At 41.4% G+C, this 27,959-nt stretch overlaps 1 protein-coding gene across 5 annotated transcripts in view; it reads right to left on the minus strand.

The window, feature by feature from the left end:
* MEGF10 (multiple EGF like domains 10) overlaps positions 1–27,959 on the minus strand; it is a 185,900-nt gene that overhangs the window by 57,918 nt on the left and 100,023 nt on the right. For all 5 annotated transcript variants that reach the window (XM_069591640.1, XM_069591638.1, XM_069591639.1 and 2 more), the window contains exons 6-7: positions 4,494–4,740; positions 2,590–2,710 (exon numbers count right to left, since the gene is read on the minus strand). In XM_069591640.1, the coding sequence (XP_069447741.1) occupies positions 2,590–2,710; positions 4,494–4,740 (368 nt within the window). The remainder of the gene's footprint in view (positions 1–2,589; positions 2,711–4,493; positions 4,741–27,959) is intronic.

Below are 27,959 nucleotides of genomic sequence, written 5' to 3' on the forward strand. Positions count from 1 at the left end.
TTCTAGCACAACATATTAACATGACTAGATGAAATAAATATGCCAAGGGTCAATCCATGGTAAGCCAGGGTTCTGGTGAAAATTCTCACTCTCTCAGGAACTACTCACATTTTGTAATGGTCCCACATAAGCTTTAGAGATGCTGTTGAAATAGTGTTTGCAAAGAAGGATTAATGTGAGTCAATAGCTTTAAGTAGAATATTATTGGGCTTCCCAGGTGGCTCTAGTGCTAAAGAAGCTGCCTGCCAAAAAAAAAAGAAAGAAAGAGCCGCCTGCCAATGCAGGAGACACAGGATACATGGATTCGATCCCTGGGTCAGAAAGATCCCCTGGAGGAAGGCATGGCGACCCACTCGAGTATTCATGCCTGGAGAACCATGGACAGAGGAGCCTGGTGGGCCACAGTCTATAAAGTAGCAGAGAGTCGGCTATGAATGAAGTAACTTAGCATGCACACAGGACATTATTAGTTGAAATATATACTTGTGTATGTGTAATAGGAATATATAGCCACCTATGAAAAGCACCTAGGATCACTGCACAAATAAAATGTTACAAAGGGAAGTGTAACTTAGAAGCTCAGCTGCACTTAGAGAAAAATGACCTGAAACATTCAGTAAGAAACATCCATCAGGGTAGGGGTGCAGAATATACAGGAGGCTCTACTCGGCTGATGGAGAGGGCCATGTGTCCTCCTACTGGGACTCACGGTCCAAACTTGTGGTTACCAGCATCCTACCTCATGACCACTCCAACCCAGAAGAAGAACGCTTCAACCTCAAGATGAGGCAACCCTACAGACAATGTCTACACAAAAATTCTGCAAGTAACATTTCTACAGCTCATCCAAGGAACAAAGTAATGACCAGTGTTTGCAAAAGGCTGACTATAAGAAATAAAAGAAGAGAAGGAATCAAAGATATTTCAGCATTTCTACTTTGGGCAACTAAGAGAGAAGTGTTGGTTTTAATGAAGGCCAAAAAAAAAAAAAAGGGGTGGGGGGTAAAAAGAGAATCACCTTAAGAAAGGTTTAGGTGTATGACAAATTTGGTTTTACAAACACTGACTTTGACAGGCCTGCTTCCAAGACAGTAGTTCTCCAAGAGCTTCTCTGTTTGCCTCACCATCATGCACTCAAAAAAGGCCCCCTTGCACTGACTCTATTGCTCCATGGAGTTTCTCCAGGCTCTGCTTCCTTGTCTTGTCTGCTTATCATTTCCAATTCTTGCCTTGGGTCTGATATTTCTTTTTCACTTCTCCCAGTGGTCTTGCCATCTTGAACCCGATCTTACTTCCCATGATTCTGACTGGAAGTGGACTCCAAGTCTTCTTTGCTCTATTCCTACAACAAGGGCAATGCCATGTCTGCCTCCTAAGGCTACAGCCTAGGCATAGTTCAGGCAGATAGTGACCCGTGTCTTTAGGTGAAACCAGGGTGGGGAGTGTAACAGCACAGCGACAAATACACACCTGTGTTCAGATCAGAGAAAGTCAACGTTGAGAAAAATCAGCTGATGACTGTTCAAGTAATGGATCTTAATGAGATTTCCAGGAAAGACGTATCATGAGAAAAGAGAAAGACTGGTGCGAAACACAGGAAATAAAATGGTATGTAAAAAAAGAGAGATTGGGAAAAGAGATCTTTAATAAGAGAGGTAGGAGAAGGGGTTATCAAAGAAGTGGAGAGAGAGATTAGGAAAGGGAGGTGGATGAGCAACAGAGTCAAAAGCTTCAGAGGAATGAAGTAGAATGAAGATGGAGGAGTTATCATTGAATCTGGCAATTACATCACTTGAACCCCGGCAAGAGCAACTTCACTACAGCTCATGGAGATGGAAGGTAGTCATGAAGTCAACTGCTGTTTTGTTTTCTGTGTGTTAATGAAGGAAACAGACCTTGGTCAGTCACTCTTCTGTCTTCAAGCAGACTTTTACAGAAACCAACTCAGAGAAACACGAACCAATACTATTGCCTGATTTTAGAGTAATCTACCTAGTAAACTAGATTTGACATTGTGTATTCCACATAAGATCAAGCCTGTGAGGTACTACACAAAGGAAGAGCATCATGGTCAAAGTTGGGAAGTATAGTAAGGTACAGATCATTACACTAAAGGCTCTGAGTTCTTCAATACTTGGAAAACTTGATTTACCTCAGTGAGTTTCCAGATTCAAAGACCAAATACCTTTTTTACACAACACTTCACCTGTTGAGAATAATGTTCCCAAAGAATAATAATGATCCATAGAACATAATTATGAAAATGCTTATTTGAATACTTACAGTGTTTAACAGCTTTTGCTGTCATGTGAAAGGCAAGATATTTCCCTTTTATATCCTGAAGGGAGATGCAGGACAGATGGCCTACTAACTTTTCCATGAGGACCCTTAGTAAACTTCAAGTTCAGGATTTAATCACCTTCTGCCTTCTCTGGACTAAAAAATTCCTGCTTTGAAATGGTTGGGTATTTCCAATTTTGAAATTTTTATCCATTGATGTGACATTCTTTTGTATTAAAGTTCTCCCCGTGCATTTTCACTCGGGTATCCTGAAACAGGGGACTTTGGCGGGTGGGGTGGGATGCTTACCAGCCAACCAGAAGGACAAGAGCACTCTCCAGTGACGTGATGACATACGCCTCCATTCTGGCAGGGGCATCTCTGTTCACACTGTGGTCCATGCTTGCCAGGGGGACAAAGATCCTCACAGCTGAGGGATTAACATGTGACAAAGGACACCACAGTTTATCCCAACCTACGACCCTTAGGTTCACAAACACAGCAGCACCCAGGACCCTAAAACAGACAAGCTCTTCTGTTCAATATTGTTCATTTCATTAACATCAAGAGCACCAATCATATTGACTGGAAGGGTCAAGGGGTCACCTACTCCTTCCCTTTTGGGGGGATATTTTCTACTGAAACCATTTCAATTTGAGGAGAATCTGTCCTATCAGAGAGGTGACTCTCGCTGGCCACACACTCCTTAGTGACAGGAACTATCCATGCAACTCTCAAAAAGCCCATGGGTTACACTGGAAGTGTACTTGGTGTGTTTGTTCTAATCTCAAAGAAGAAAGAAAATTAGTCCATATTCCTTGTACTCAATTTTTAGCATTCTCTTCTTCAAAATGATGAGCCTGCTCCATATTAAATGAATATACCTCCTACTCTAAGCCTTTGCCTTTTTTACTCTCCTATGAAATTGCTTCAAATTTCTCAAAGCCTTATTCAACTGGGACCTTGATAAAAACCCATAAAAGCAACATTAACAATTAAATAGTCTGAGATGCTCATCCATTTTTCTGAAAATCAGGGCTTTCTTGGCTAATTCAGTTTTTTCTTTAGCTCTACTTTACAGCCTTAACCCTGTCAGCAGGAAGCAGCTACCTAATCAGCCACATTTTTTTCAAGTTTTAGTTCTGTGATTTACAGGTGTGATTTTCTCAGTAAGGGAACAAGATTTTTTAAGTCTCACTTTTTTGGGCAAATTCTGCCTCTTAGTCTGTTTGCTAATACAAGCAAACCAAAGAATGCCCTTCCCACAAAATAAAGAAAGTAGTAGAGACAAGGGCTTCCTTGGGAGCTCAGCTGGTAAAGAATCCACCTGCAATGCAGGAGATCTTGGTTCAATTTCTGGGTTGGAAAGATCCCCTGGAGAAGGTATAGGCCACCCACTCCAGTATTCTTGAGATTCCCTGGTGGCTCAGACAGTAAAGAATCTGCTTCCAATGGAGAAGGCCTGGGTTCCATCCCTGGGTTGGGAAGATTCCTTGGAGGAGGTCATGGCAACCCACTCTAGTATTCTTGCCTGGAAAATCCCCATAGACAGAGGAGCCTGGTGGGCTACAGTTCACGGTGTTGCCAAGAGTCAGACACAACTGAGCAACTAAGCATAACACAGTAGAGATTAAGTACTTGCTTCCGTGTTTTCCAGAAAGAATTAAACTGTGTGCACATATACTACACAAATGTGACACAAGTCCTTTTAAAGTCACAAAACAACACCTACAAATCTATGAGCCTTAAATAACCCAGCTAACCTTTGAGCATGAACTACTTCTAACATCTATTTCCTTCTCTAAGGCACTGAACTCGTCCTCTTCTATCCATCTAATTAACTGCCACACAGAGCAGAACCACATGGACCATTAATAGCCAAAAGTGTAAAAGGAATGCAATCGAGGGAGTGTCAAAGTGAAACCCAAATCTGCCCTAGAAACCCCAAATATTGCTACTCAACACAACATCCAGGCCCCTCTATCCCTGCTCTGCCAAAGGAATGCATGGAAGCTGGTTCTGAGACCCTGACTGGGCTCTGATGCTCGACAAACAGCAGGAGCACCTAGTGGCCGTCACTGCCTGGAGTCCTGTCCCCTCAGTAACTCCTTAGGCAGCCAGAGAGACAGAACTACAGGAATATGAGGCTGGCAGCAGCAGGAACAGCGAGGGTGGGAGGGCTCTGCCATGCTGCCCAGGGGCACATCACTTACAAGGCTCCAGTGTATCCGGGTGGGCAGCGGCACTCCCCCGTGACATGGTCGCAGGTCGCTCCATTCTGGCACTGGCATCTCTGGTGGCAGTCGTTACCGTAGGTGCCCTGCTCACAGCGCTCCTCACAGCGCCAGCCCCGGAAGCCCGCAGCACAGTGGCAAGCCCCCGTGATGGGGTTGCACAGGGCCCCATTTTTGCACTGGCACCGGCTGCTGCAGTGAGGCCCCCAGTGATCACCGTCGCAGGCTGAGGTTGGGGAAAGAAACAGTGGAGGGCATCAGAGTGTGGGTGTGGATAACGGCAAGCTCTTCAGTACCAGCTTTCCTCTCCCCTTGGAGAGAGTGGCTGGATGACCCCTTTCTCACCATTTCTCCACTGAGCAGCAGGGCTTGGGTACACACCTACAGCAATACAATATTTCACTGGTGCTCAGCACTGGACCACTTTCTATCACTGCATTCCTCAAGCATCGCTTGAGGCCTGTGCTCAGCCTGCTCCCTGCACCTGGAGTGTTGTGTATGATATGGGCAGAGTCACTGGCTTGGGGAGGGTGTGAGCAGTTGTGGGCAGAGAGGAGGCTGACTAGGCAGGTGGGAATGGTCAGCTTATGCAGGGGTTTTATACACATCAAGAAGTTTGGATTGTATCTAGTTGACAGAGGATTGGTAATAAAGGATTTTAAGCACTGAGGGTCAATGGAGATATGCCTTCGAGTAAGATCAGCTGCCTGCAGCATGAAGAAAGGACAGGAAGGAGCTGACAAGAGCCAGGAGACCGGGCAAGAAGCATGGTAGTTAGCAGCTTAGTGATGAGGCCCGGACTCACTCAGTGACCAGAGGGGCAAAGAAATGACCCACATGCAGTCCACTGTGGGGTAGGCTGATCCTGCTAGCTATGGGCCCGAAAAGGAAATTGATGTGCTTTCACAATAAATCAGTCAAAATATGTGTGACTGGGAAGTAACCAGAAAAGGCAGGAAAAAAAAAACTGACTAAAATGTTTAAGTCATTGACTTATTCTAAAAATATAACAAACCAGAACCTGAAAGTGGATAGCAAATAAACAGATAAGAGGTAGATAAAACCAGGAAAGACAAAGATAAAAAAAAAAAAAGCATTTAAAAAGCTTTAAGATGCATTTCCCAAGAAAAGGAATAATGGCTTTGATTCAAGTCAAAGAGCTGGAAAAAGCAGAGAAGAAAAAAACTTCAGTCGCAAACATTCTAAAATTTATCAAGGGTGACAATAAGCAAAGTCTACTCTTAACATGCATTGCCTAGTCAGTCATCCATTCATTAATTAGATGCTATAAAAATCACTGGGGAAGAAGTACCCTGCCTAGAGTTCCTAGGATAAATTGCCTTTATGATGAAACAAAGTTTCATCTCATAAAAATTTTGTAATGTCAGATACAGAATAAACTATCGAAAAAAACAAAACTAGGTATACAGAAAACAACTTTTTAGACTTGCAGGATTCATCTTCCAGTATTAGAACCTACCTTTCATTTCATAATATCAAAAAATTTAAATGAATAATTCCGTTTCTAATAAGTATGGCTTTAGTCTTATTAGTACTTTAATAAACATACTTTAACACAATTAAATAAAAGCAGTGAGAAAGAATTATTGAACCTAAAGCAGATCAAGAAAGCAATTACCTAAGAACAATCTTCTTTCACAAAATAAGATTAGGTGATGGTTCCAAGATGAGATTTCAGCTTAACTATTATTCATATGAATAGTTTTTTTTTTTAATTGCCTGTGGATGTGGACAACACTCCTTTTTCTTTCAGTTTTAATTCTTTCAGTCTAAGATCCATTCTTAAAAAGATTACATGGTGTGTTTCTTGAAATTCTCCCAGCTATCTCAGTTGGAAAGGAATCTGTCTTGTTCTGAAGGTTCCCCCAAAGCAAACAATTCCTTTGTAACTAGTGCCCTGGTTCATCTGTCCTAAGAGTAAGGAAAATCATTCTATGTAAGTCAAAGGTATTATTCTATAATTTGATCCTCCCATCCCCCCACATCTTCTTCACAGTATAGTCAATCTAGTGTAGCACTGTTCTCTATATTATAAATGATTTTACTCCTTAAATGTAAATACATCCTTGACACCAATATAGCCCAAATATATACTAAATACTACAACTTCAATACTTTGATGCATTTTTTTAAAGTTTATTCAATTTCACACATTTTCTCTGCTGAATCCTCTCCAAAATGTCCATATTCCTTTCAACTACTGGGAACCTCATTTTAAATTAAAGATACATTTTTCCTTACGTATAATGGAGAATTAATTAATTGACACAAGAAAACAATGTAGCTAATAAATCTACCTTAATAAGGATATCATGATCATGTTAAAAGAATTAAAACAGACAAACCAAATAACAACTCATGAAGGGTTAGAGTCCTTTCCCTTCACTGTGAAACTGGGTTTAAGGGTGGGATGGAGCATATATATTTTATAGAGTATATTTTACAAAAAGAGGTGAGTGGTAGGAAGAAGCCAAGTACTGAGGGGACAGAGCTGGTCTCTCCTCTCCTTCATAATTCATTTATTTGCCCACCCCCCTTCAACAGCTTCTCTTCCAGCACAGCAGTCAGGCAGATATCAGTTCTATTATGATCAGACAAAAACAAAACTCGTAAGATATCTCCTTGTGGTAGAAACAAGTTTATAGCAGAAACTGACGACTATCAGCATCAATCCATCTATCTACGTAACACAGTAGTCAAGAGACATGAGATCGATCCCTGGGTTGGGAAGATCTCCTGGAGAAGGAAATGGCAACCCATTCCAGTAATCTTGCTGGAAAATCCTATGGACAGAGGAGGTTGGCGGCTACAGTCAATGGAATCGCAAAGAGTCAGATACTACTGAGCGCACACATACACACACATCAGCATCAAAGAAAGGGTTAAAGCATTAAGGAAACATTATTGTGCCGACATGGTTAATTTTCTGGCTGTGTCTAAGCATTGTGGCATGCTTTGAAGTGACAGCTTCTCCCCTCGGGGTTGTATTTCCCTAAAAAAGCCATGGATACATATGCCTCACAATGTGAGTACGAGGCACCAGCATGGACTCCGTTGGGAGGAAAATCCGCAGACAGAAGTCTACAGAAAAACAGACAGGAAGTAGAGTAAGTAAGATACAGAAGCCTGGCTTGAATGTAGGCGACACTGTGACTTCCTTTTTTGATTTGTCAGATTTAATTGCTTCAGTACATCCACTGTTAAATGTACCCCAGTGAGTTACACAGTTTATCGCACAAAAGCCAGCTTTCTTCCCTGATTACTACATACACAAGAGTATGCTGAGTGTCCTGACAAGAGGCAGCATTTGTTTCTTATGTTTAATGCCAAGCTTGGACAATTATCCTGAATTTAACTACTGCATTTGGAAAGACAGTTTGAAGAGGGTAAACTCAAATTATCTGGCATCTTTTAGTTAACATTTCACCCAAATTTCAAGGGGCAAATGTTTTACTCCTCAAGAAAAAGGGACTAGGTTGGTTTCTCCCACTGACAACCTTTTTAAAAATATATGTATAACTGAACCACAGTGTTGTACATCAGAAATTAACACAACATTGTAAATCAATTATACGTCAATAAAATACATTAAAAAAAAAAACAATGTAGTTAACATGGAAATAGCTTGAATAGCCTAACAGGAAAAGGTAAATGAACAAAATTTTGTTTCAGATTAAAGAACTCAGATGCTAATAAGGGGGTGATGCCTCCTTTACAGCTTCTGGTTTCAGCTCTCATTGTGCTAACAGCTAGAAACAGGCTGTCACATGCCATGTGCCCAAATTCATGCAGATATTTCAGGAGACAGCTTATCGAGGGTCTCAGCATAGACAGCTTACTCTAAGAAGCTCTCCTAATAAGTTAAACAAATAAAAGGAATTTTAAACTACTATGCAATATCAGAAGTGTACAGTCCAGGCTACAAACCCCTAAGGACAACTAGCAGAGCACTGAAGAGAATGGACTTACCCCTGGGCCCTTATGGCTGTAACTTCTAATGACCAGAGGTTACACTCATGGGCTAGGGACTGAAATTGACTCAAGCCTAAATCTTTTAAGTACATGCTTTCTGCCAGGCGTGGTACTAGACCTTGACTTCAAACAAGAATAATAAAGCTCATGTTTCTACAAGCTTACAGTTTAATGACAAGGTGTCAAGTTAGTAGGCAAGAGCATAAATACCCTGCGATAAGCGGTAAGGTAAGCATAAGGTACAATGGAAAACACAGGGATGACATGAACTAGTGTTGGTGAGTAGGGAAAGGCTTCCCTAACAAAATGATGTCTAAGATGAGACCTAATGGCACAGAGAACCATATACAGGTAAAGTGTGAAGGAAAAAAGGAGGAACTGCAAGAGGGAGGCTGCAGGCAGTTTCACGTTCAGAAAAAATGACATGTGCAACGGCCAAAAGGGTTGAAAAGACAACCATGAATGCTCTGTTGGGGTTCTACACTATTACATCATGGCCCTCATCATCTTTCTTAGCTGTGTGAATAACAAAAAGAAGAACAGAAATAAGCAGAGAGGAAGAGATATTAGACATGTCCTCTCCATCAGTCCTCCCCAGCCTGCCACACTCAGTCCAGAACCTCCGAGCTTCAGGTACATGCTACAGACCCAACCTGAGATGCTCTCTGAAAAACACATTGTGTGTTTTCCATGACACTAACTTTGCACTTAGATCACAGTTTTTATATATGTTTGCCTTTTTTCATAGCTCTCAAACTGAATTTCACAGATGTTAAGACACAGGCCTGGCGTGCTGCGATTCATGGGGTCTCAAAGAGTCAGACACAACTGAGCAATTTTCACCTTCACTTTTCAAGTTCACTAAGTATTCTTCTCTAATATCACTTTCAATTGATGCATGGTATTCCGTTGTATGATTATACCAAATTTCTTTTACCAGTCTTCTACTTCTCGAAAATTAGGTTGTTTCAATTTTTTTTGTTATTATGAACAGCACTGGGATAAACATCCTTATAGCTTTGGAGGGGGTAGAATATTGTGGTTTAGAAAACAGACAGGAGATCTGTTCTTCACTCTTTTTACCTGTATGACTTTAAGCACATCAACTGTTCTCAGTTTCTTCAATAAAATAAGGATGGCTGTAGTCCCTGCTTCCTAGGGACACTGGTCGTTCATCTGTCTCAGATACAGTCCATGGAATTCCCCAGGCCAAAATACTGCAGTGGGCAGCCTTTCCCTTCTCCAGGGGATCTTCCCAACCCCGGGATCAAACCCAAGTCTCCACATTGCAGGTGGATTCTTTACCAGCTGAGCCACAAGGGAAGTCCCAGTGAACTTGAAAGATGTTTGTAAATATCGTTAACTGTAAAAAGTAGACTAAAAATATGTATCACATGATTCAATTTTAGACTAGAATCAACTACATGAAACTGTCATTTTTAGGTTACAAATGACCTCGTCGGCAACTGTATATGACTGACCCTAATGTGAGGGGGAGAGAGGAGAAGAGGGAGAATGAAAAAGACACAGACAGATACTGAAAAGGTCTGTGGCCATATGGGACCACTTGGTTATTCTGGATCTTAAGACTGTGTGTGATTTTTCTCTAATTCATCTGAATTAACTAGATTTTCTAAATTCTCTGCAACTGAATGTATCTTTCTGGTGGGAGGAGAAAAGCAAGTGAAAAGTTCTGTTTTTAAATAGTTGGATCTGCTAAGCAACTGTACTGTGTCATGCCCTATGCTCCGTGCTTTACCCACCTCTCTCTAGTCCTTACAGCACCAACAAAGTGGTATAATTATCACCTCTAGCACACAGAGGTTATTTAGGATGAGAACACTTAGGTAAAACATCCAAAAACACTCAACTGTGGCATCAGTATTCAAACCCAAGGTTGTCGGCAAACAAAAGTCCAGACACTGGTCACAAGGCCATTCTGCTCCTGAGGCAGTGAAATTAAGTATTTTGGTTAAACATAATACCTCACAATGATGTATTTCATCTAATATGATCCATTAAGGTGGAGCAGCCAATGATAAGACCTTCCACTGAGCAAGCTTATGGGGTCAGCCAGTGACTCAACATCGAGGGGCACTAAGAATAGGAAATTATCTCAGAGGTGAAAACATAGGGTGTTTCTCAAAGAGAAAATAAAATGAAGGGGATGATCAGATCTGAAGAGCTGTAAGTTGAAAATGATTCTATGTAATCAAAAAAGCCAGTAGGCTCACTGTGAAAACAGTACTGATGCCATTAGTTGAGTACTCTGACCAGAAAAATAGGTCCACACAGTACCTGGTACAGGGCTGCTCTCAAGATGCAGGTGGTGAGTGAGTGAAAGTGAGAGCACACACAGAACAGGGTAACTAACTTGGACAAGCAGTTCAGTTCAGCTCAGTTCAGTTCAGTCGCTCAGTCGTGTCCGACTCTTTGTGAGCCCATGAATTGCAGCACTCCAGGCCTCCCTGTCCATTACCAACTCCCAGGGTTCACCCAAACTCATGTCCATTGAGTCAGTGACGCCATCCAGCCATCTCATCCTCTGTCGTCCCCTTCTCCTCCTGCCCCCAATCCCTCCCAGCATCAGAGTCTTTTCCAATGAGTCAACTCTTCACAAGAGGTGGCCAAAGTACTGGAGTTTCAGCTTTAGCATCATTCCTTCCAAAGAAATCCCAGGGCTGATCTCCTTCAGAATGGACTGGCTGGATCTCCTTGCAGTCCAAGGGACTCTCAAGAGTCTTCTCCAACACCACAATTCAAATGCATCAATTCTTTGGTGCTCAGCTTTCTTCACAGTCCAACTCTCACATCCATACACGACCACAGGAAAAACCATAGCCTTGACTAGACGGACCTTAGTTGGCAAAGCAATGTCTCTGCTTTTGAATATACTGTCTAGGTTGGTCATAACTTTTCTTCCAAGGAGTAAGCGTCTTTTAATTTCATGGCTGCAATCACCATCTGCAGTGATTTTGGAGCCCCCAAAAATAAAGTCTGACACTGTTTCCCCATCTATTTCCCATGAAGTGATGGGACCAGATGCCATGATCTTCGTTTTCTGAATGTTGAGCTTGAAGCCAACTTTTTCACTCTCCTCTTTCACTTTCTTTTCTTTTTTTTTTTCCTCTTTCACTTTCGTCAAGAGGCTTTTTAGTTCCTCTTCACTTTCTGCCATAAGGGTGGTGTCATCTGCATATCTGAGGTGATTGATATTTCTCCCGGCAATCTTGATTCCAACTTGTGCTTCTTCCAGCCCAGTGTTTCTCATGATGTACTCTGCATAGAAGTTAAAGAAGAAGGGTGACAATATACAGCCTTGACGTACTCCTTTTCCTATTTGGAACCAGTCTGTTGTTCCATGTCCAGTTCTAACTGTTGCTTCCTGACCTGCATATAGGTTTCTCAAGAGGCAGGTTAGGTGGTCTGGTATTCCCATCTCTTTCAGAATTTTCCACAGTTTATTGTGATCCACACAGCCAAAGGCTTTGGCATAGTCAATAAAGCAGAAATAGATGCTTTTTGGGAACTCTCTTGCTTTTTCCATGATCCAGTGGATATTGGTAATTTGATCTCTGGTTCTTCTGCCTTTTCTAAAACCAGCTTGAACGTCAGGAAGTTCACGGTTCACGTATTGCTGAAGCCTGGCTTGGAGAATTTTGAGCATTACTTTACTAGCATGTGAGATGAGTGCAATTGTGCGGTAGTTTGAGCATTCTTTGGCATTGCCTTTCTTTGGAATTGGAATGAAAACTGACCTTTTCGAGTCCTGTGGCCACTGCTGAGTTTTCCAAATTTGCTGGCATATTGAGTGCAGCACTTTCACAGCATCATCTTCCAGTATTTGAAACAGCTCCACTGGAATTCCATCACCTCCACTAGCTTTGTTTGTAGTGAAGCTTCCTAAGGCCCATTTGACTTCACATTCCAGGATGTCTGGCTCTAGGTGAGTGATCACACCATCGTGATTATCTTGGTCGTGAAGCTCCTTTTTGTACAGTTCTGTATATTCTTCCACCTCTTCTTAATCTCTTCTGCTTCTGCTAGGTCTGTACCATTTCTGTCCTTTATCGAGCCCATCTTTGCATGAAATGTTCCCTTGGTATCTCTAATTTTCTTGAAGAGATCTCTAGTCTTTCCCATTCTCTTGTTTTCCTCTATTTCTTTGCATTGATTGCTAAGGAAGGCTTTCTTATCTCTTCTTGCTATTCTTTGGAACTCTGCATTCAGATGCTTATATCTTTCCTTTTCTCCTTTGCTTTTCACTTCTCTTCTTTTCACAGCTATTTGTAAGGCCTCCCCAGACAGCCATTTTGCTTTTTTGCATTTCTTTTCCATGGGGATGGTCTTGATCCCTGTCTCCTGTACAATATCATGAACCTAATTCCATAGACAAGCAGAGAAACCTGCAAAACCATTATCACAATTCTAGGTACATTCTTCCCTCCTAACCTACTTCAGGTCCGTCTAGTCAAGGCTATGGTTTTTCCTGTGGTCATGTATGGATGTGAGAGTTGGACTGTGAAGAAGGCTGAGCACCGAAGAATTGATGCTTTTGAACTGTGGTGTTGGAGAAGATTCTTGAGAGTCCCTTGGACTGCAAGGAGATCCAACCAGTCCATCCTAAAGGAGACTAGTCCTAGTTGTTCATTGGAAGGACTGATGCTAAAGCTGAAACTCCAATACTTTGGCCACCTCTTGTGAAGAGTTGACTCATTGGAAAAGACCCTGGTGCTGGGAGGGATTAGGGGCAGGAGGAGAAGGGGACGACAGAGGAGGAGATGGCTGGATGGTGTCACTGACTCGATGGACATGAGTTTGGGTGAACTCCCGGAATTGGTGATGGACAGGGAGGCCTGGCGTGCTGCGGTTCATGGTGTCGCAAAGAGTTGGACATGACTGAGCGACTGAACTGAACTGAACTGAACTGAACCTACCTCAAACCCTCAGTCTAGCTTTCCATGCAAGAAACAGGGAAAGAGAGAAGCGATTTCAAGATGCATTGAGTTTTGAAGATGTGTCAGCATATGCAGCTATATCATTTTATCCTCATAACTCAATGAGCGAGGTATAATTGTTCCACCATATCATGTGAAAAATGGACTTAGATATTAATTTGCTCAAAGTCACTTAGTATTCAAGTAGCAAAAGCAAGAGTTCAATCCAAACCCAGCAAGGCCTCCCAAGCTGTGATCTTGCACGTGCCCTGCAGACCACCCCATGTCACCAACACAATTACAGGTCCTGCTACCATTGCACATTACTGACTTTCGCCAGCTTTTCAAGGGGGAACAGTGTAGGACAAAAGTCACACAGGTGTTTTGAGAAGTAATACTTGTTTGCCTAAATGACAGTTCCCAGGTTCCAAAGTGTTAGTACAGGCTCATCAGAACGGCTTGATAAGGAATGTTCCAATACATCTACAGCCACACACGTATTGACAAAATCAAGGCCATAGGAAAAAATCTTTGAACAAATGAGAGATGGTTTAGTAAATCTCTTGTTTCTGTATAGACCAAGAATTAAGAAAGGAGAACAATTAGAGATACAGAGACGTACTAAATGGAGAGAGACTCCGAGAGAAAGGAACAAGGGCACATTAATACAGTGTGTTACCCAAAGGACTCCTTCATCAGGGGGAAAAAAAAGGATGAAATCATTTTTTCCCTGAGAGAAAAGAGTAATGTTTACCATCACATTCACCTTGTTATAAAATTCATCAATCACTTAGCTGGGGTACAATCACTTAACACTGGACAGGCCTGGACCTTAGCGGGGACACGGCAATTTCTTAGCCATGAAATTTGAACAAGTTCCTGACTTTCATTATACTTAATTTTCTGTCAAATGGGGATAGTGAAACATACTAATTACATCTAAAATACTTGTTGGTATGTATGACACAGCACAGATCTGGTGGCAGCTGAAATTTTATTTCGTGGCTGGCTCAGTGAAATGTCCCAACCCTGCAAAAAACATCCTCCAGCTCTGTATGAGGCTGGAATAACAGGCCTGTCGTTTGTATTATTTGTTTGCCTTGCATGAATCATTCACGCCAAAGAGGACAAGTTGGTTCTCACAATGTGAATTCCAAAAAACAACTTGCCCAGTAACTCCATATAGTAAAAACCAAGCCCTGGTATCCCTCTTTTCATCCATTTTCTTTTTTTATAAAGCCAATTGGAAAAAGCTCAGGCCTGGGATGAAACCCAGTGTTAATTTACATCCTATTCTTAAATGTAAATTAAAAACTGGATTTAGAAATTTCTAATTTGCTGATGATTAATGTGTCCAGAGAGGTGCAGGCTCACAGATGAAGCTCAGAAATGTAAAAGGATAAACTTAGAAACAAATATGTGAACTTCTTAGAAATTGTCCTCTTGGAGTAAAGAAGTAGATGGTGATAAATAAAATCTCAAAGATCTGCCATATTAGAAGGCATCAATCCCAGCACTTGATTTTTCCCCAGCTTATCTACATCCACCAAGACCACAGACACAGCCATGAAACACATTTTGAAGTATAATATACTTTCTTTCTTTTTTTTTTTCTCCATAGATCAGCATTTTTTTTTTAATTTTTATTTTTACTTTATTTTACTTTACAATACTGTATTGGTTAAAACAACTGGTTCTGAATTATAGAGAATAACAAAAGAGCTCAATTCTGTGTACTTGTGTTAGGGCTAAACAAACCCTAGATGAGCTGAGTAGTCCATTTTTTGTTCTTTGTTTTTCTTTTGTCTTGGTTTAATATTTCTGGAATCAAAGAAGCAAAATTGTGGAACTATATGGAGTTCTAGAACCTTGTGGATACATCTCTGCTGCTGCTGCTAAGCCACTTCAGTTGTGTCCGACTCTGTGCGACCCATCTCTACCAGACACTTAAAACGGGAAAATGTATTGAATCTTAGAACTCATGTTTATCATAGGGAAAGTGACATCAGTTTATAATACATAACGACCCTCACCAGGGTTGCTATTTAAAGTAACTATGTCTATAAGTGCCCTTAACATCTAAATGTCAAGCATCTATTAGGTTATATCAGTCAGCTATATGGACGTAAAAATACATTTTTACATGGAGTTTCACTGCGATGTTCTCCATTGACTTTAAACACAGGATAATCTGTGATTTTTAGAGAAATTAACAGGAAAGAAAATTCAGCCTTTCATAGTCTCATTTGTAAACAGAGCACCAATAAGTCATTTTCAAGAAATTATCTTTATAGAGCGAGTAGCTTTTAGAAGAGACCAAAATAATTTTTTGCTGTCTCAAAGGATAGAAAAACGCGATTCTTCCTGAAACATATACCCTTTCTTCCCAAGCCGTGGTTCCCTCAGGGTCTTTTATCTCCCTGTGATTTCATTCCTTGTGCCTCAGGCTAACAAGGCTATGGTGTGTCATTCCCTTTTGTTAATGTAAAAGAAAAGATCCTCATTCAAAACATCAAGTGCTTTAAAAATAAAACAAGTTTGTAAAGCTTCTCCATCCATGAAGAAGAACAATAAAAATGTATTTTCCAGATCCTCTGAAAGCACTAAAACCTCATGTCCTTCACATGTCAAAAAGCCGGCTGGAGAGCTGACAGACTGCCAGCAATCGCTGTTGACAACCACCCAGTGCTGTTTATATTAATATTATTCAGTGGCTGAGAGAGAACCTTTATTCTTCTTCTTCAAAAAATGTTTATTAAATGAAGTTTTGAAGCATGAACTGTCATTTTTTAACTACAGTGGATGCTTATCCCAAGCGATGAGCCAGGGAAAAGGCGTGAAATGTTTATTCTTTAAAGTGTCTAAATATAAATGTTGATGTCTCTCAATGAGAGCATATTGATGACTCTATTCACGGTGCAGGAAAATCACCAGGATATAAATTGTAGGCTGGGATTTGTAAGGGATTTGGGGGGATTATAGTTATATTCACTGAAGTCAAAAGCATAATAACAACCTCGAGAACCATTACAGGACATTTTGCTCTATAAAGTCTTGCTATAGTTTTGCTCTTTTGCTCATTTATTCTTTCATTAAAAATGTACTAAGCAGTTTCCAACCTAGATAGCATAATGAAAAGCAGAGACATTATTTTACCAACAAAGGTCCGTCTAGTCAAGGCTATGGTTTCTCCAGTGGTCATGTATGGATGTGAGAGTTGGACTGTGAAGAAAGCTGAGCGCCGAAGAATTGATGCTTTTGAACTGTGGTGTTGGAGAAGACTCTTGAGAGTCCCTTGGACTGCAAGAGGATCCAACCAGTCCATTCTGAAGAAGATCAGCCCTGGGATTTCTTTGGAAGGAATGATGCTGGGGCTGAAACTCCAGTACTTTGGCCACCTCTTGTGAAGAGTTGACTCATTGGAAAAGACTCTGATGCTGGGAGGGATTGGGGGCAGGAGAAGGGGACGACAGAGGATGAGATGGCTGGATGGCATCACTGCCTAGATGGACGTGAGTCTGAGTGAACTCTGGGAGCTGGTGATGGACAGGGAAGCCTGGCGTGCTGCAATTCACGGGGTCGCAAAGAGTTGGCCACAAAGAGCGACTGAACTGAACTGAACTGAAGCAGTTTCCATGGCTACTAAGTTCTTTTTGTTGAGCTCTTACTATTGCTCCTCCCTAAGACCTGTCCTATAGTTTTCTTTATCTACTGGAAGAGACTGGCCCACAGTGAGACTTATCAGAAAAGAACGTGCTAATATAATAAGCCTTGCTTTGGTGTTGGAGAAGACTCTTGAGAGTCCCTTGGACAGCAAGGAGATCAAACCAGTCCATCCTAAAGGAAATCAACCCTGAATATTCACTGGAAGGTCTGATGGTGAAGCTGAAGTTCCAATACTTTGGCCACCTGATGTGAAGAGCCAACTCATTGGAAGGGACCCTGATACTGGGAAAGATTGAGGGCAGGAGGAGAAGGGGACAACAGAGAATGAGATGATTGGATGGCATCCCTGACTCAATGGACATGAGTCTGAGCAAACTCCTGGAGATGGTGAAGGACAGGGAAGCCTGGCAGACTGAAATCCATGGGGACACAGAGTCAGACATGACTGAGTAGTGGAACAATAAGCCTTGCCGTGCACAGGATGCTCGAGGAACACAGAGGCCTTCCATCCATTGCCTTATATCCAGAGGCCTTATATCCTCTGGGCAGAGGAGAGCAAGGATGGCGGAAGGCTCCCAGAGGAGGAGGGCTGGAGGTGAGTACCGAAGGATATGTACTCAGGACTACCACTGTGCAAATACTTATTATCTCCATCCTGGATGTGAGAGGCTGAAAGGCCTTAAATGATTTGCTTAAACTCCAACAGTAAGGAAAACCAGGCCTCAAACCCTCAATGCTAACAGGATGGTCTGAAAATAAGTTTTCTTGAGTAAAAAAAAAAAAATTAATCAGAAGACAAGTACTATTTAATACTACAGCAAAGGCTCACACACCCACAACCTAGAATTAACTGTTATGAGCAGTGCATCACATTTGCTTCATCACTTAATGAAAGAAATGACACATTATAAAGTCCCTTTTATCTCCTTTGTACCTTTTTTCAGTTCTTTCCCTACTCCTTCTCTAGAAGGAACCACTGTCAGGATTTTAATGTGTATCCTCTAGTCTGTGTGTCCAGAAATAATGTATTGAATCATTTTATTTATTACTTTTACAAAAAAATGTGTATATAACTGTGCATCTTGATTTTCACCCAATATTATGATACTGAGATCTACTAATATTGATAACACTTATTAATATGGTGTATTATCAATACTACATAGAAGTTTATAGGAATGAATGGTTCATGGCATTACACTGTGTTAACAATCTCCAATAAATTTATCTTTTCTCTTATTTAGTGCCATTTTTACTTGTCTCTGAATTTTCACTGTTACAAAGATGCAAAGACTATATCCCTTATACATGAATGCAAAGGTTTCTCCAAGGTATACAAATTATAAAGAAGTAAAAATACTGAATCATATGGTGTACACAAAGAATAATTTTACTCTAGAGACAGCCAAACCACTCTCTAAATTTATTCTGCCAACTTACTCTCCTGAGAGCAGTGTGTGGAGGCTTCCTTTCACATTCTCATCCAACATGCAACATTGTCAGACTTCTAAACTTTTGCCAATTAGATGGTGAAAAATGACATCATGTTCCTTTATCATGCACTTCCTCAGTTATTACAAGGATAAATACATTCTCATATACTTATTAGCCAATCAGGTTTCCATGCCTCTGAATTACTTTACTGTATCTTTTGCCTAATTTAAATTTGAGAGGTTTTTTCTTCCTTATTGATTTAAGAGTTCTTTATATAGTCTATTTCTCAACACTAATCTTTTGTTTTATATGTTACAAAAATATTTCCATTCTCTTCCTTCTCTTTTACTTTTGCTTATGGTGTCTTGTCCTAAAGAATCATTTAACTTTGGTGCAGTCTAATTATTTTAAGAACTAACTTTCAGCATGGATAAATCTGGTTTGTGTAATGCTCATTTTACAACATTAGGCCATTTTTATTTGTAAGGATAAAGGTGCTTTTCTTTAGTGTACGAACAAAAATACACAGCTATATACTAATCAAGTTCAAATCAATTCCATTAAAATTTAAACTTTCTTTGGAAGTTACTTCCATTCATTGTGTGCAAGAGTAGTGAGTAGCAAAACCATTAGGTTTTCATAGAATTATGGCCCAAGAGCAAGGCACTTATAACCTCTACTATACTTATCCTACTGAAACAGTCTTTATAAGTAGTATAAATACCACTGTTTCATTACTTTCTACCTTTTATTGAATTATTAGTTTTATAAAAAATGTGTATATTATTGTGCATCTTGATTTTTCACCCAATATTGTGATATTGAGATCTACTAATATTGATAACACTTATTAACATGGTATATTATCAATACTATGTAGAATTTTATAGGAATGAATGGCTACACGGCTATACTGTGTTAACAATCTCTAATAAATCTACCTTTTCTCATATTCAATGCCATTTTTATTTGTTTCTGAATTTCCACTGTTACAAAGATGCAAAGATTATATCCCATTATTTCAAACATGATTACTCTGCTCTAACACACATGTAAAATATTCAAACTTTTTAAAGTCAACTAGGTTGTCAATGAATGAAAAGGTATTTTGACCAAAGAAGGAATAAAACAGTTTTTGTTCACTCTTATCTTCCTGGAAGAAAGTTTCAAGTATTTAAAAAATATATATTCTTTGACACAATCACAAACAATAAGATATTTGAAACAGTCATAAAAGATACTGGACTATATATTAAACCAGAGCACTTAATTTTAGATAATTAACACACACATAACCTTATGAGAGGAAATGTACATGGCTTTACTAAAATCAGGTATTAGCCTGCTTGATTTTACAGATAAGGTAACAAGTGAGGATACAGAACCATCTAACATTGTATATTTCATCCCTTTACTCTGCACAGAACAGCTAGGAAGCACATTACTGCCATCAGAATATGGTGGCCATGTGATTTGAAATAATCTGTAGTCTGAATTCTTCGCCTAATTTCTTACTATTCATATTCTGCTGCTAATGCTAAGTCGCTTCAGTCGTGTTCGACTCTGTGCGACCCCACAGACGGTAGCCCATGAGGCTCCCCTGTCCTGGGATTCTCCAGGCAAGAACACTGGAGTGGGTTGCCATTTCCTTTTCCAATGCATGAAAGTGAAAAGTGAACGTGAAGACGCTCAGTCATATCTGACTCTTAGCAATCCCATGGACTGCAGCCTACCAGGCTCCTCCGTCCATGGAATTTTCCAGTCAAGAGTACTGGAGTGGGGTGCCATTGCAATCTCTTATTCATACTCTATCTTGGTACAAATTATTAGCTAAGTTTTATATCCTCATACAAAATTTCTACCTTGAGAAGTAATATTCTCAAGTTTAGATGGCAACATTTTTAATAAGCATTCTCCATTCAAGTAAGGGCTTATTTTCAAATACCTTTCTTAGTCATGGGGCCACCATTTCAGAAATCACAATACCATATGAGTATAAACTGTGGAAAATTCTGAAAGAGATGGGAATACCAGACCACCTAACCTGCCTCTTGAGAAATCTGTATGCAGGTCAGGAAGCAACAGTTAGAACTGGACATGGAACAACAGACTGGTTCCAAATAGGAAAGGAGTACATCAAGGCTGAATATTGTCACCCTGCTTATTTAACTTCTATGCAGAGTACATCATGAGAAATGCTGGATTGGAAGAAACACAAGCTGGAATCAAGATTGCTGGGAGAAATATCACTAACCTCAGATATGCAGATGACACCACCCTTATGGCAGAAAGTGAAGAGGAGCTAAAAAGCATCTTGATGAAAGTGAAAGAGGAGAGCAAAAAAGTCGGCTTAAAGCTCAACATTCAGAAAACGAAGATCATGGCATCCGGTTCCATCACTTCATGCGAAATAGATGGGGAAACAGTGGAAACAGTGTCAGACTTTATTTTTGGGGGCTCCAAAATCACTGCAGATGGTGATTGCAGCCATGAAATTAAAAGACGCTTACTCCTTGGAAGAAAAGTTATGACCAACCTAGATAGCATATTCAAAAGCAGAGACATTACTTTGCTGACTAAGGTCTGTCTAGTCAAGGATATGGCTTTTCCAGTGGTCATGTATGGATGTGAGAGTTGGACTGTGAAGAAGGCTGAGCGCCGAAGAATTGATGTGTTTGAACTGTGGTGTTGGAGAAGACTCTTAAGAGTCCCTTGGAGTGCAAGGAGATCCAACCAGTCCATTCTGAAGGAGATCAACCCTGGGATTTCTTTGGAAGGAATGATGCTAAAGCTGAAGCTCCAGTACTTTGGCCACCTCATGCGAAGAGTTGACTCATTGGAAAAGACTCTGATGCTGGGAGGGATTGGGGGCAGGAGGAGAAGGGGACAACAGAGGATGAGATGGCTGGATGGCATCACGGACTCGATGGATGTGAGTCTGAGTGAACTCTGGGAGATGGTGATGGACAGGGAGGCCTGGTGTGCTGCAATTAATGGGGTCACAAAGAGTTGGACACGACTGAGCGACTGAACTGAACTGAACTGATACCCACTTCAGTATTCTTGCCTAGAGAATCCCAAGGACGGAGAGGCTTGGTGTGCTACAGTCCACGGGTCACAAATAGTCGGACATGACTGAGCGACTTCACTTTCACTGTACTCTACAGACTTTTTTCTTTTGAAGGTGAGGAGCTGCCTATGTACACAGTGTCTTCAGAGTCTATGGAAACCACACCTCGTCCATCTTACCTGGCTTCTACAATCTCATTGCAGTTGCCAGCGCATGGAAATTTACCAAGGATGAAAGAATCTGCAGTGTACACAGCCAAGGGGAATCCTGAAATCACTGGAGCCTGAGCTCCCTCAAGGTCTCAGAAGGAAGGACTTCAGGTCATGCCCTTTTCTAGAAGACATTTGACCACTTCCTCCTTGACTCCTTTTGCCTGTGTATTTGTAGATGGACTTCCAATTGTATTAAACTGAAAGCATTTGAAAAAAGAGATAGAACCTTCCTCATCCCTCATATCTCCTGTTTGTATCCATTACTGTTCCTGAAACATTTATGCCTTCATTCTTTCCTTCCACAAATATTTACTGAGAATCATTGGGTACCCAGAACTGTGCTAGATATTAGGTGAATAAATTAGCTAGGCAGCAGTGAAGAAAACAGACAAAATTCATGTTTCAATGGGCCTCATATCCTGGAGGGAAATACAGACCAAAAAAGAAGTGAACAAATGAAATATTTTCAAATAGTGCCATAAAAAATTAAAAACAAGATGTAATAGATAGTTATGGGAGAATATTCTTTATATAGAGTCAGGGAAAGCCACTCCTGGTGGCGACACTTAGCAAGTCCATTGGCCTTAAGAAGCCAGCCATGCAAAGCTCCAGGGAGGAGAGCATTTTCGTCAGAGGAAATATCAAGTGCAGAGGCAAAAATGGAACTACTGTGTTCCAGGAAAAAGAGGCAGAGGCTAAGCAATGTGGTACCCTGAGTGACTGGTAGGATGAAGAGGGGGCAGGAAGGTATGGACGGACAGATCAAACAGGACTTGGTGGACTACATCAGGACTTTGGCATTTATTCTAACAATAATGGGAAACACTGAGGAGTTTGCGGAAGGGGAGCAGCATGTTCTGAAGTACATTTTGACAAGATCGCTCTGGTCTCAGTAGAGAGAACTGACCCCAGTGGGGCTTGAGTCGATGCAGCAGTAGGGAGACTAGAGTGATCACAATTAAGACAGAATGGTGCCTTGGATTTGAATAGCACCAGGGAAGAGTAGCAAAAGGTTAGATTTTTGAGGTTGAACCAGGATTTTCTGATAAACAGATATGCAGGGCAATTACTCAAAGCTTAAAAAAAAAGGAAAAAAATCAATAAATGATGTGTAGTGGAGTTAAATAAAATGACAGTCCAGCCTTGTATTTACAGCTTATGAACTGACTAGTGTGGGTAACATAAACATCTATAGTGTTCTCAGGATGCCCAGAGCAATACAAACCAGACATGAATTCATCTGGTAAGGACATTCATGGTCAGAGGTTGGGAGAAAAACAACACCAGAGGCTCTGTCTGGGGAGCCTCTTGGCAAGCAGCTGTGAAGGAACAGAGGCTCCTGCTCTAGAAGGGTGTGGCCTGCAGGGCAAAATGTGTTTGCGCACGGGTGCTAAGTCATGTCCGACTCTGAGACCGCATGGACTGTAGCCCCCCAGGCTCCTCTGTCCATGGGATTTTCCAGGCAAGAAATGCCAGAGTGTGTGCTGCCACACACTTCCTTCTCCAGGGGATCGTCCCAACTCAGGGATCGAACTCACGTCTCTGGTATCTCCTGCACTGGCTGGTGGATTCTTTACCACTACGTCAGCTAGAAATGATATATCCACAAAGAGCCACTCCATCTATTCTCTAGTCCACAAGCTGGACCGATTCGAAGTCTGGTGGGAGGCACATTTGTCACACAAGGAATTGTTAAGTAAGCAGGACTCTCTGGTGTTGAGATGGTAAACAATCTGCCTGCAATGCAGGAGACCCAGGTTCGATCCCTGGGTCGGGAAGATCCACTGGAGAAGGGAATGGCAACCCACTCTGGTATTCTTGCCTGGAGAATCCCCATGGACAGAGGATCCTGGCGGGCTACCATTCATAGGCTCGCAGAGTTGGACAGGACTGAGTGACTAACATGTTCACATCATTTATTGAGCCGATATCATGCCGCCAGGCACAGTGCTGAGTGCTGAGTACTCAGCAGGTATTGGATCATTTAATTCTCACAAGTATATGACATAGATACTTTGAAACTTCTTTTAAGCTTAGGAATGTGAGGCATCGAAACAGCACAGAATTGAGAACCATGAAGTCTGCTGCCATTCAGTTCCAAAAGGGAGTTGGGTGAGTAGAAGTGAAAGAGATTGTCTGCCCCTCCAAAGAGGAACCAACAACAGCCCAGATTTCAGACTTTCACGAGGGCAAAATCAGCAGTTTCTGTGTGTGACCGCTATCACTCACACAGTCCATCAGTGAAATTGCTTTCATGCAGTTCTGATGAAACATTCATTCTGAGCTCAGTCCTTCCCACCTGCCATCAATGTCTGGCCCCCAGGCCAGTGAACCCAAATGATCCACTCTTATTCCTGCTGCTCCATCAACCTGATTTCTAAAGCAATTCTGACAGTGTGATGGGTATGTTAACAACTTGCCACAAGGATTGGGCTCCAGTATCTTCTCTCCCCAGACAACATTGATCCTCCATTGTATCCAGTCAATAGACCTTTACATCAACAGACCTTGCTGGCAAACAAGTCAGCTTTTTGTGCCTTACAATTTCTGGCTTGTAATATCTTTCAAAAGGATTCCCCCATTCGAATATCCTGCAGGCAAATTCTTATTACTTACTCCAAGCAGCACAGCATGTTTGCTTTATCTAAAAGGTTATCTATGTTCTTAATGCTGTATTGGAAATGTTTGGGCAAATTTGGCCTCCTAGGCATGTTTTCACTAACTCTAAGTACATTTAACCAGAAATGCTATTGATGACGACATAAACCTCAGTCTGGATATTTCAGACCAAAATTAATTTCCATTTTTTGCTTCTACTTGGTGCTAATGTCAAAAGTCTGGGAAACAAGCATTTGAGAACTATTTGCTGGCTGCTGATTGACTCAGGATATGTGTCTCTGTGTGTTTCTGGATATGCCCTCTCGCCAGAGGATAAATAAATTTCTCTATAGACCTTTAGAAAATCACAAATAGAATTATATGGGCTGAGAGAACAAATGTGTTATTGCTACTCATACAAAAGGTTTAAAGGGTTTCTGAAACAAAGAAAGGTCTTGGGGATTGCAGACACATACTTAGGAGAGTAAATCACACACAAAATCATAGGTTTGAAAGGGATGATACATATAATCTGGTCCAACATCCTTAATGTTACAAATGAGGAAATTACAAATTACTAAGGCATCCAACCAAATTGGTGTCATTTTAAATGACATGTTTGTACACCCTCCACATCTCTCAGGAACTTTCCTTTGCTGTTTTGTCTGGTGGTGTCAGTCCTGCCTCCTGTTGTCATTCCCCTCGGTATCCCTGACCTCGTCACCTTCATGAAACCTCCTTTCCCACTTCAGAAGGCACCATACTCTTGTGGTTAAAATTACTGGCTCTGAATGAGATGCAAGTCCAGCTCCATTCTTTACCAGAAGTATAAACGTAGGCCAGACACTTAACTTTTCTGTGCCTCCATTTTCTCATCTGTAAAATAGGAACAAGAGCTGTAGCTCTCTCATCTTGTTGAGCATTGAATGAGGTTCTTTCCTATAAAGCCTTGCAATAACGTTTGGCACACAGGAAGCACCGCTTAATGATGACGCTGTCATCATCAGCGTGTCTAACTTCTGCTCCTCTTGGTATCAGCAGGTCATCTCTTCTCCAGTTCACCAAAAGAAGAAAGGTCATCAAATATGAATCCGCTCAGATCCTCCTCCCCACTGCCCATGAGCTCCTGAGCTCAGAAACCTGTCCACATGCTGCCAGCCACTCTTTCCTCCCTCATTCTGTTGGGAACCAGAAATACTTTGTACTTCAATCCTTCCATCAGAGTCAGGATGCCATCTGTCTTCTCAGGAGCCATGTTCCCTCATTTAAATGACCTCTCAATTAAACCTCCAGACTTTCCCTCTCTCACTTCCCTCTCAGCCTCTTTAACCTTAAAACACAATCAAAAGCAAGCAAACACACACAAAATTTGCTCTTGAGCTTGCATCTGTCTTTTACTAACTCCCTGTCTCTTTGCTCCTTCTTGTTGACCTTCCAGCCAAGTTTCCGGAAGATGAGTCTATGCTTTAGCATCTTTGCATCACCCCTCACCACTGCTACTGCTACTGCTAAGTCGTGTCAGTAGTGTCCGACTCTGTGCGACCCCATAGACGGCAGCCCACCAGATTCCCCTGTCCCTGGGATTCTCCAGGCAAGAACACTGGAGTGGGTTGCCATTTCCTTCCCCAATGCATGAAAGTGAAAAGTGAAAGGGAAGTCGCTCAGTCATGTCTGACTCTTCGCAACCCCATGGACTGCAGCCTACCAGGCTCCTCCGTCCATGGAATTTTCCAGGCAAGAGTGCTGGAGTGGGGTGCCATTGCCTTCTCTGGCCCCTCACCACACAGCAGTCTTCTTTCTGTTTCCAGCGCTACATCAGGTCTTTCTTTTTAGTCCACCCAGAACATCTCTCACTGCTCCACCCAGCACCATTTCTGGCTCCTTCCATCCACCTCTTCTCCTGAGGCTGTTCTCTTCCCCAGGACAAGACACTTACATGTCTGTCTACTTTTCTATGGGCTTCGATCTCTATGGGTCCAGCAACTGCCAATGGTTTCTCTACCCCCAGCATCCAGCACAGTTCCTTGCACACAGTGATCAATGAAAGTTCACATCATGAACACATGAATGACCGTCTCAGAGTCACACATTCAATCTCATTAAATGAAACAAACACTCACTGTGCTCCAGTCACATGACAGCAGAGTGGAGGCTAAAGAGATTAATAATACATAGCCCCTACCCTCCAGGAACTGTTTATCATCCAGTGAGAGAGGAAGAGAAATCCAGGATTGATGAACAGACTCAAGATATTGATGGGGTGGGAACAGAGAGAGAACAGGAAAGAGGAGGAAAGAAAGAAGTGGAGGCAAGATAGATTAACATCATATAGGCTAGGGTACATATCAGGATGCCAATAAACATAAAATACGTGTGTGCTTTTTTAAAAAAATCATTTAATCAAATTTAAAAAGAAGCAATATGCCTAAGTCTAGTTGAATAAACCATGATTTCACTCCAAGCAAACAAACTCTGCTCAGTTCTCTCACACACCTGGTTTTTCATACAGAGGATACATTGAGACTCAGGAACCCTGACTATACACCACATAGGAATCTGTCCAGCCATTGACAAGCTGAACAGTCATACTAAATCTCCAAAGGCAGCCTTTGTAAACTTGTGGTTGGGAAGGTAACTGTCAGACTTAATCTCCCATGTATATATCGAGAAGGAAAAAATATACAAGACAGATAGTTGTGTGTGACAGTTATCAATTTATTCATTTTAAACTCATAATATAAATAAAAGGAGCTATTCTTCTGGTTGGAATGACTTATCCTGATCATCAAGGGGGGATTGGGTTGCTGCTACATACTGGGAGAAAGCTGAACTCTGTCTGGAACCCAAGGGATTCTGTGGGGCACCTTTTGGAACTCACATGCCCAGCAGTAAAGGTTAATAGAAAGAGTCAACAACCAAAAAAAGGCAGGACAACTGAGAATTCAGGAGTGGAGGTTTGAGTCATTCCTCCAGGCAAAGAACCCTAAGCAGCTGAGGTCTGGGCTGAGAAGGGAGATATCTGAAATGGGGAAAAAAGAGTCTATATACCCAAGTACAGCCTGTGCGTCATTACAGAAAAGAGTTCTCTTTGCTTATAACATCTACAGGTTTATCTGTAGAAGCTATTTTTTCTTCTCTTTCTTTGCATTTTATCTTATATAAAATAAAAGTTGTTGGAAGGTAACTTTACTATCTAGGTAACAAAATATTTGACTTCCTTGGTGGCTCAGGAATAAAGAACTTGCCTGCCAACGTAGGAGACATGGGTTTGATCCCTGAGTTGGGAAGATCCCCTGGGGATGAAAATGGCAATCCATTCTAGTATTCCTGCCTGGGAAATCCCATGGACAGAGGAGCCTGGCAGGCTACAGTCCATGGGGTTTCAAAACAGAAAGACATAGCAACTAAACAACAGCAACAACAAAATATTCAGTGGAACTTCATATGAATTTCGGGAAAATTTAACATAAGCAGCAAAGGATACTACGACTGTTGGTACCTGCATCTCTTTATTTTGAGGAAACAGCAAAGAGCA

This window comes from Ovis canadensis, chromosome 5 (genome assembly GCF_042477335.2).
Source record: "Ovis canadensis isolate MfBH-ARS-UI-01 breed Bighorn chromosome 5, ARS-UI_OviCan_v2, whole genome shotgun sequence".
Classification (NCBI taxonomy): domain Eukaryota; kingdom Metazoa; phylum Chordata; class Mammalia; order Artiodactyla; family Bovidae; genus Ovis; species Ovis canadensis.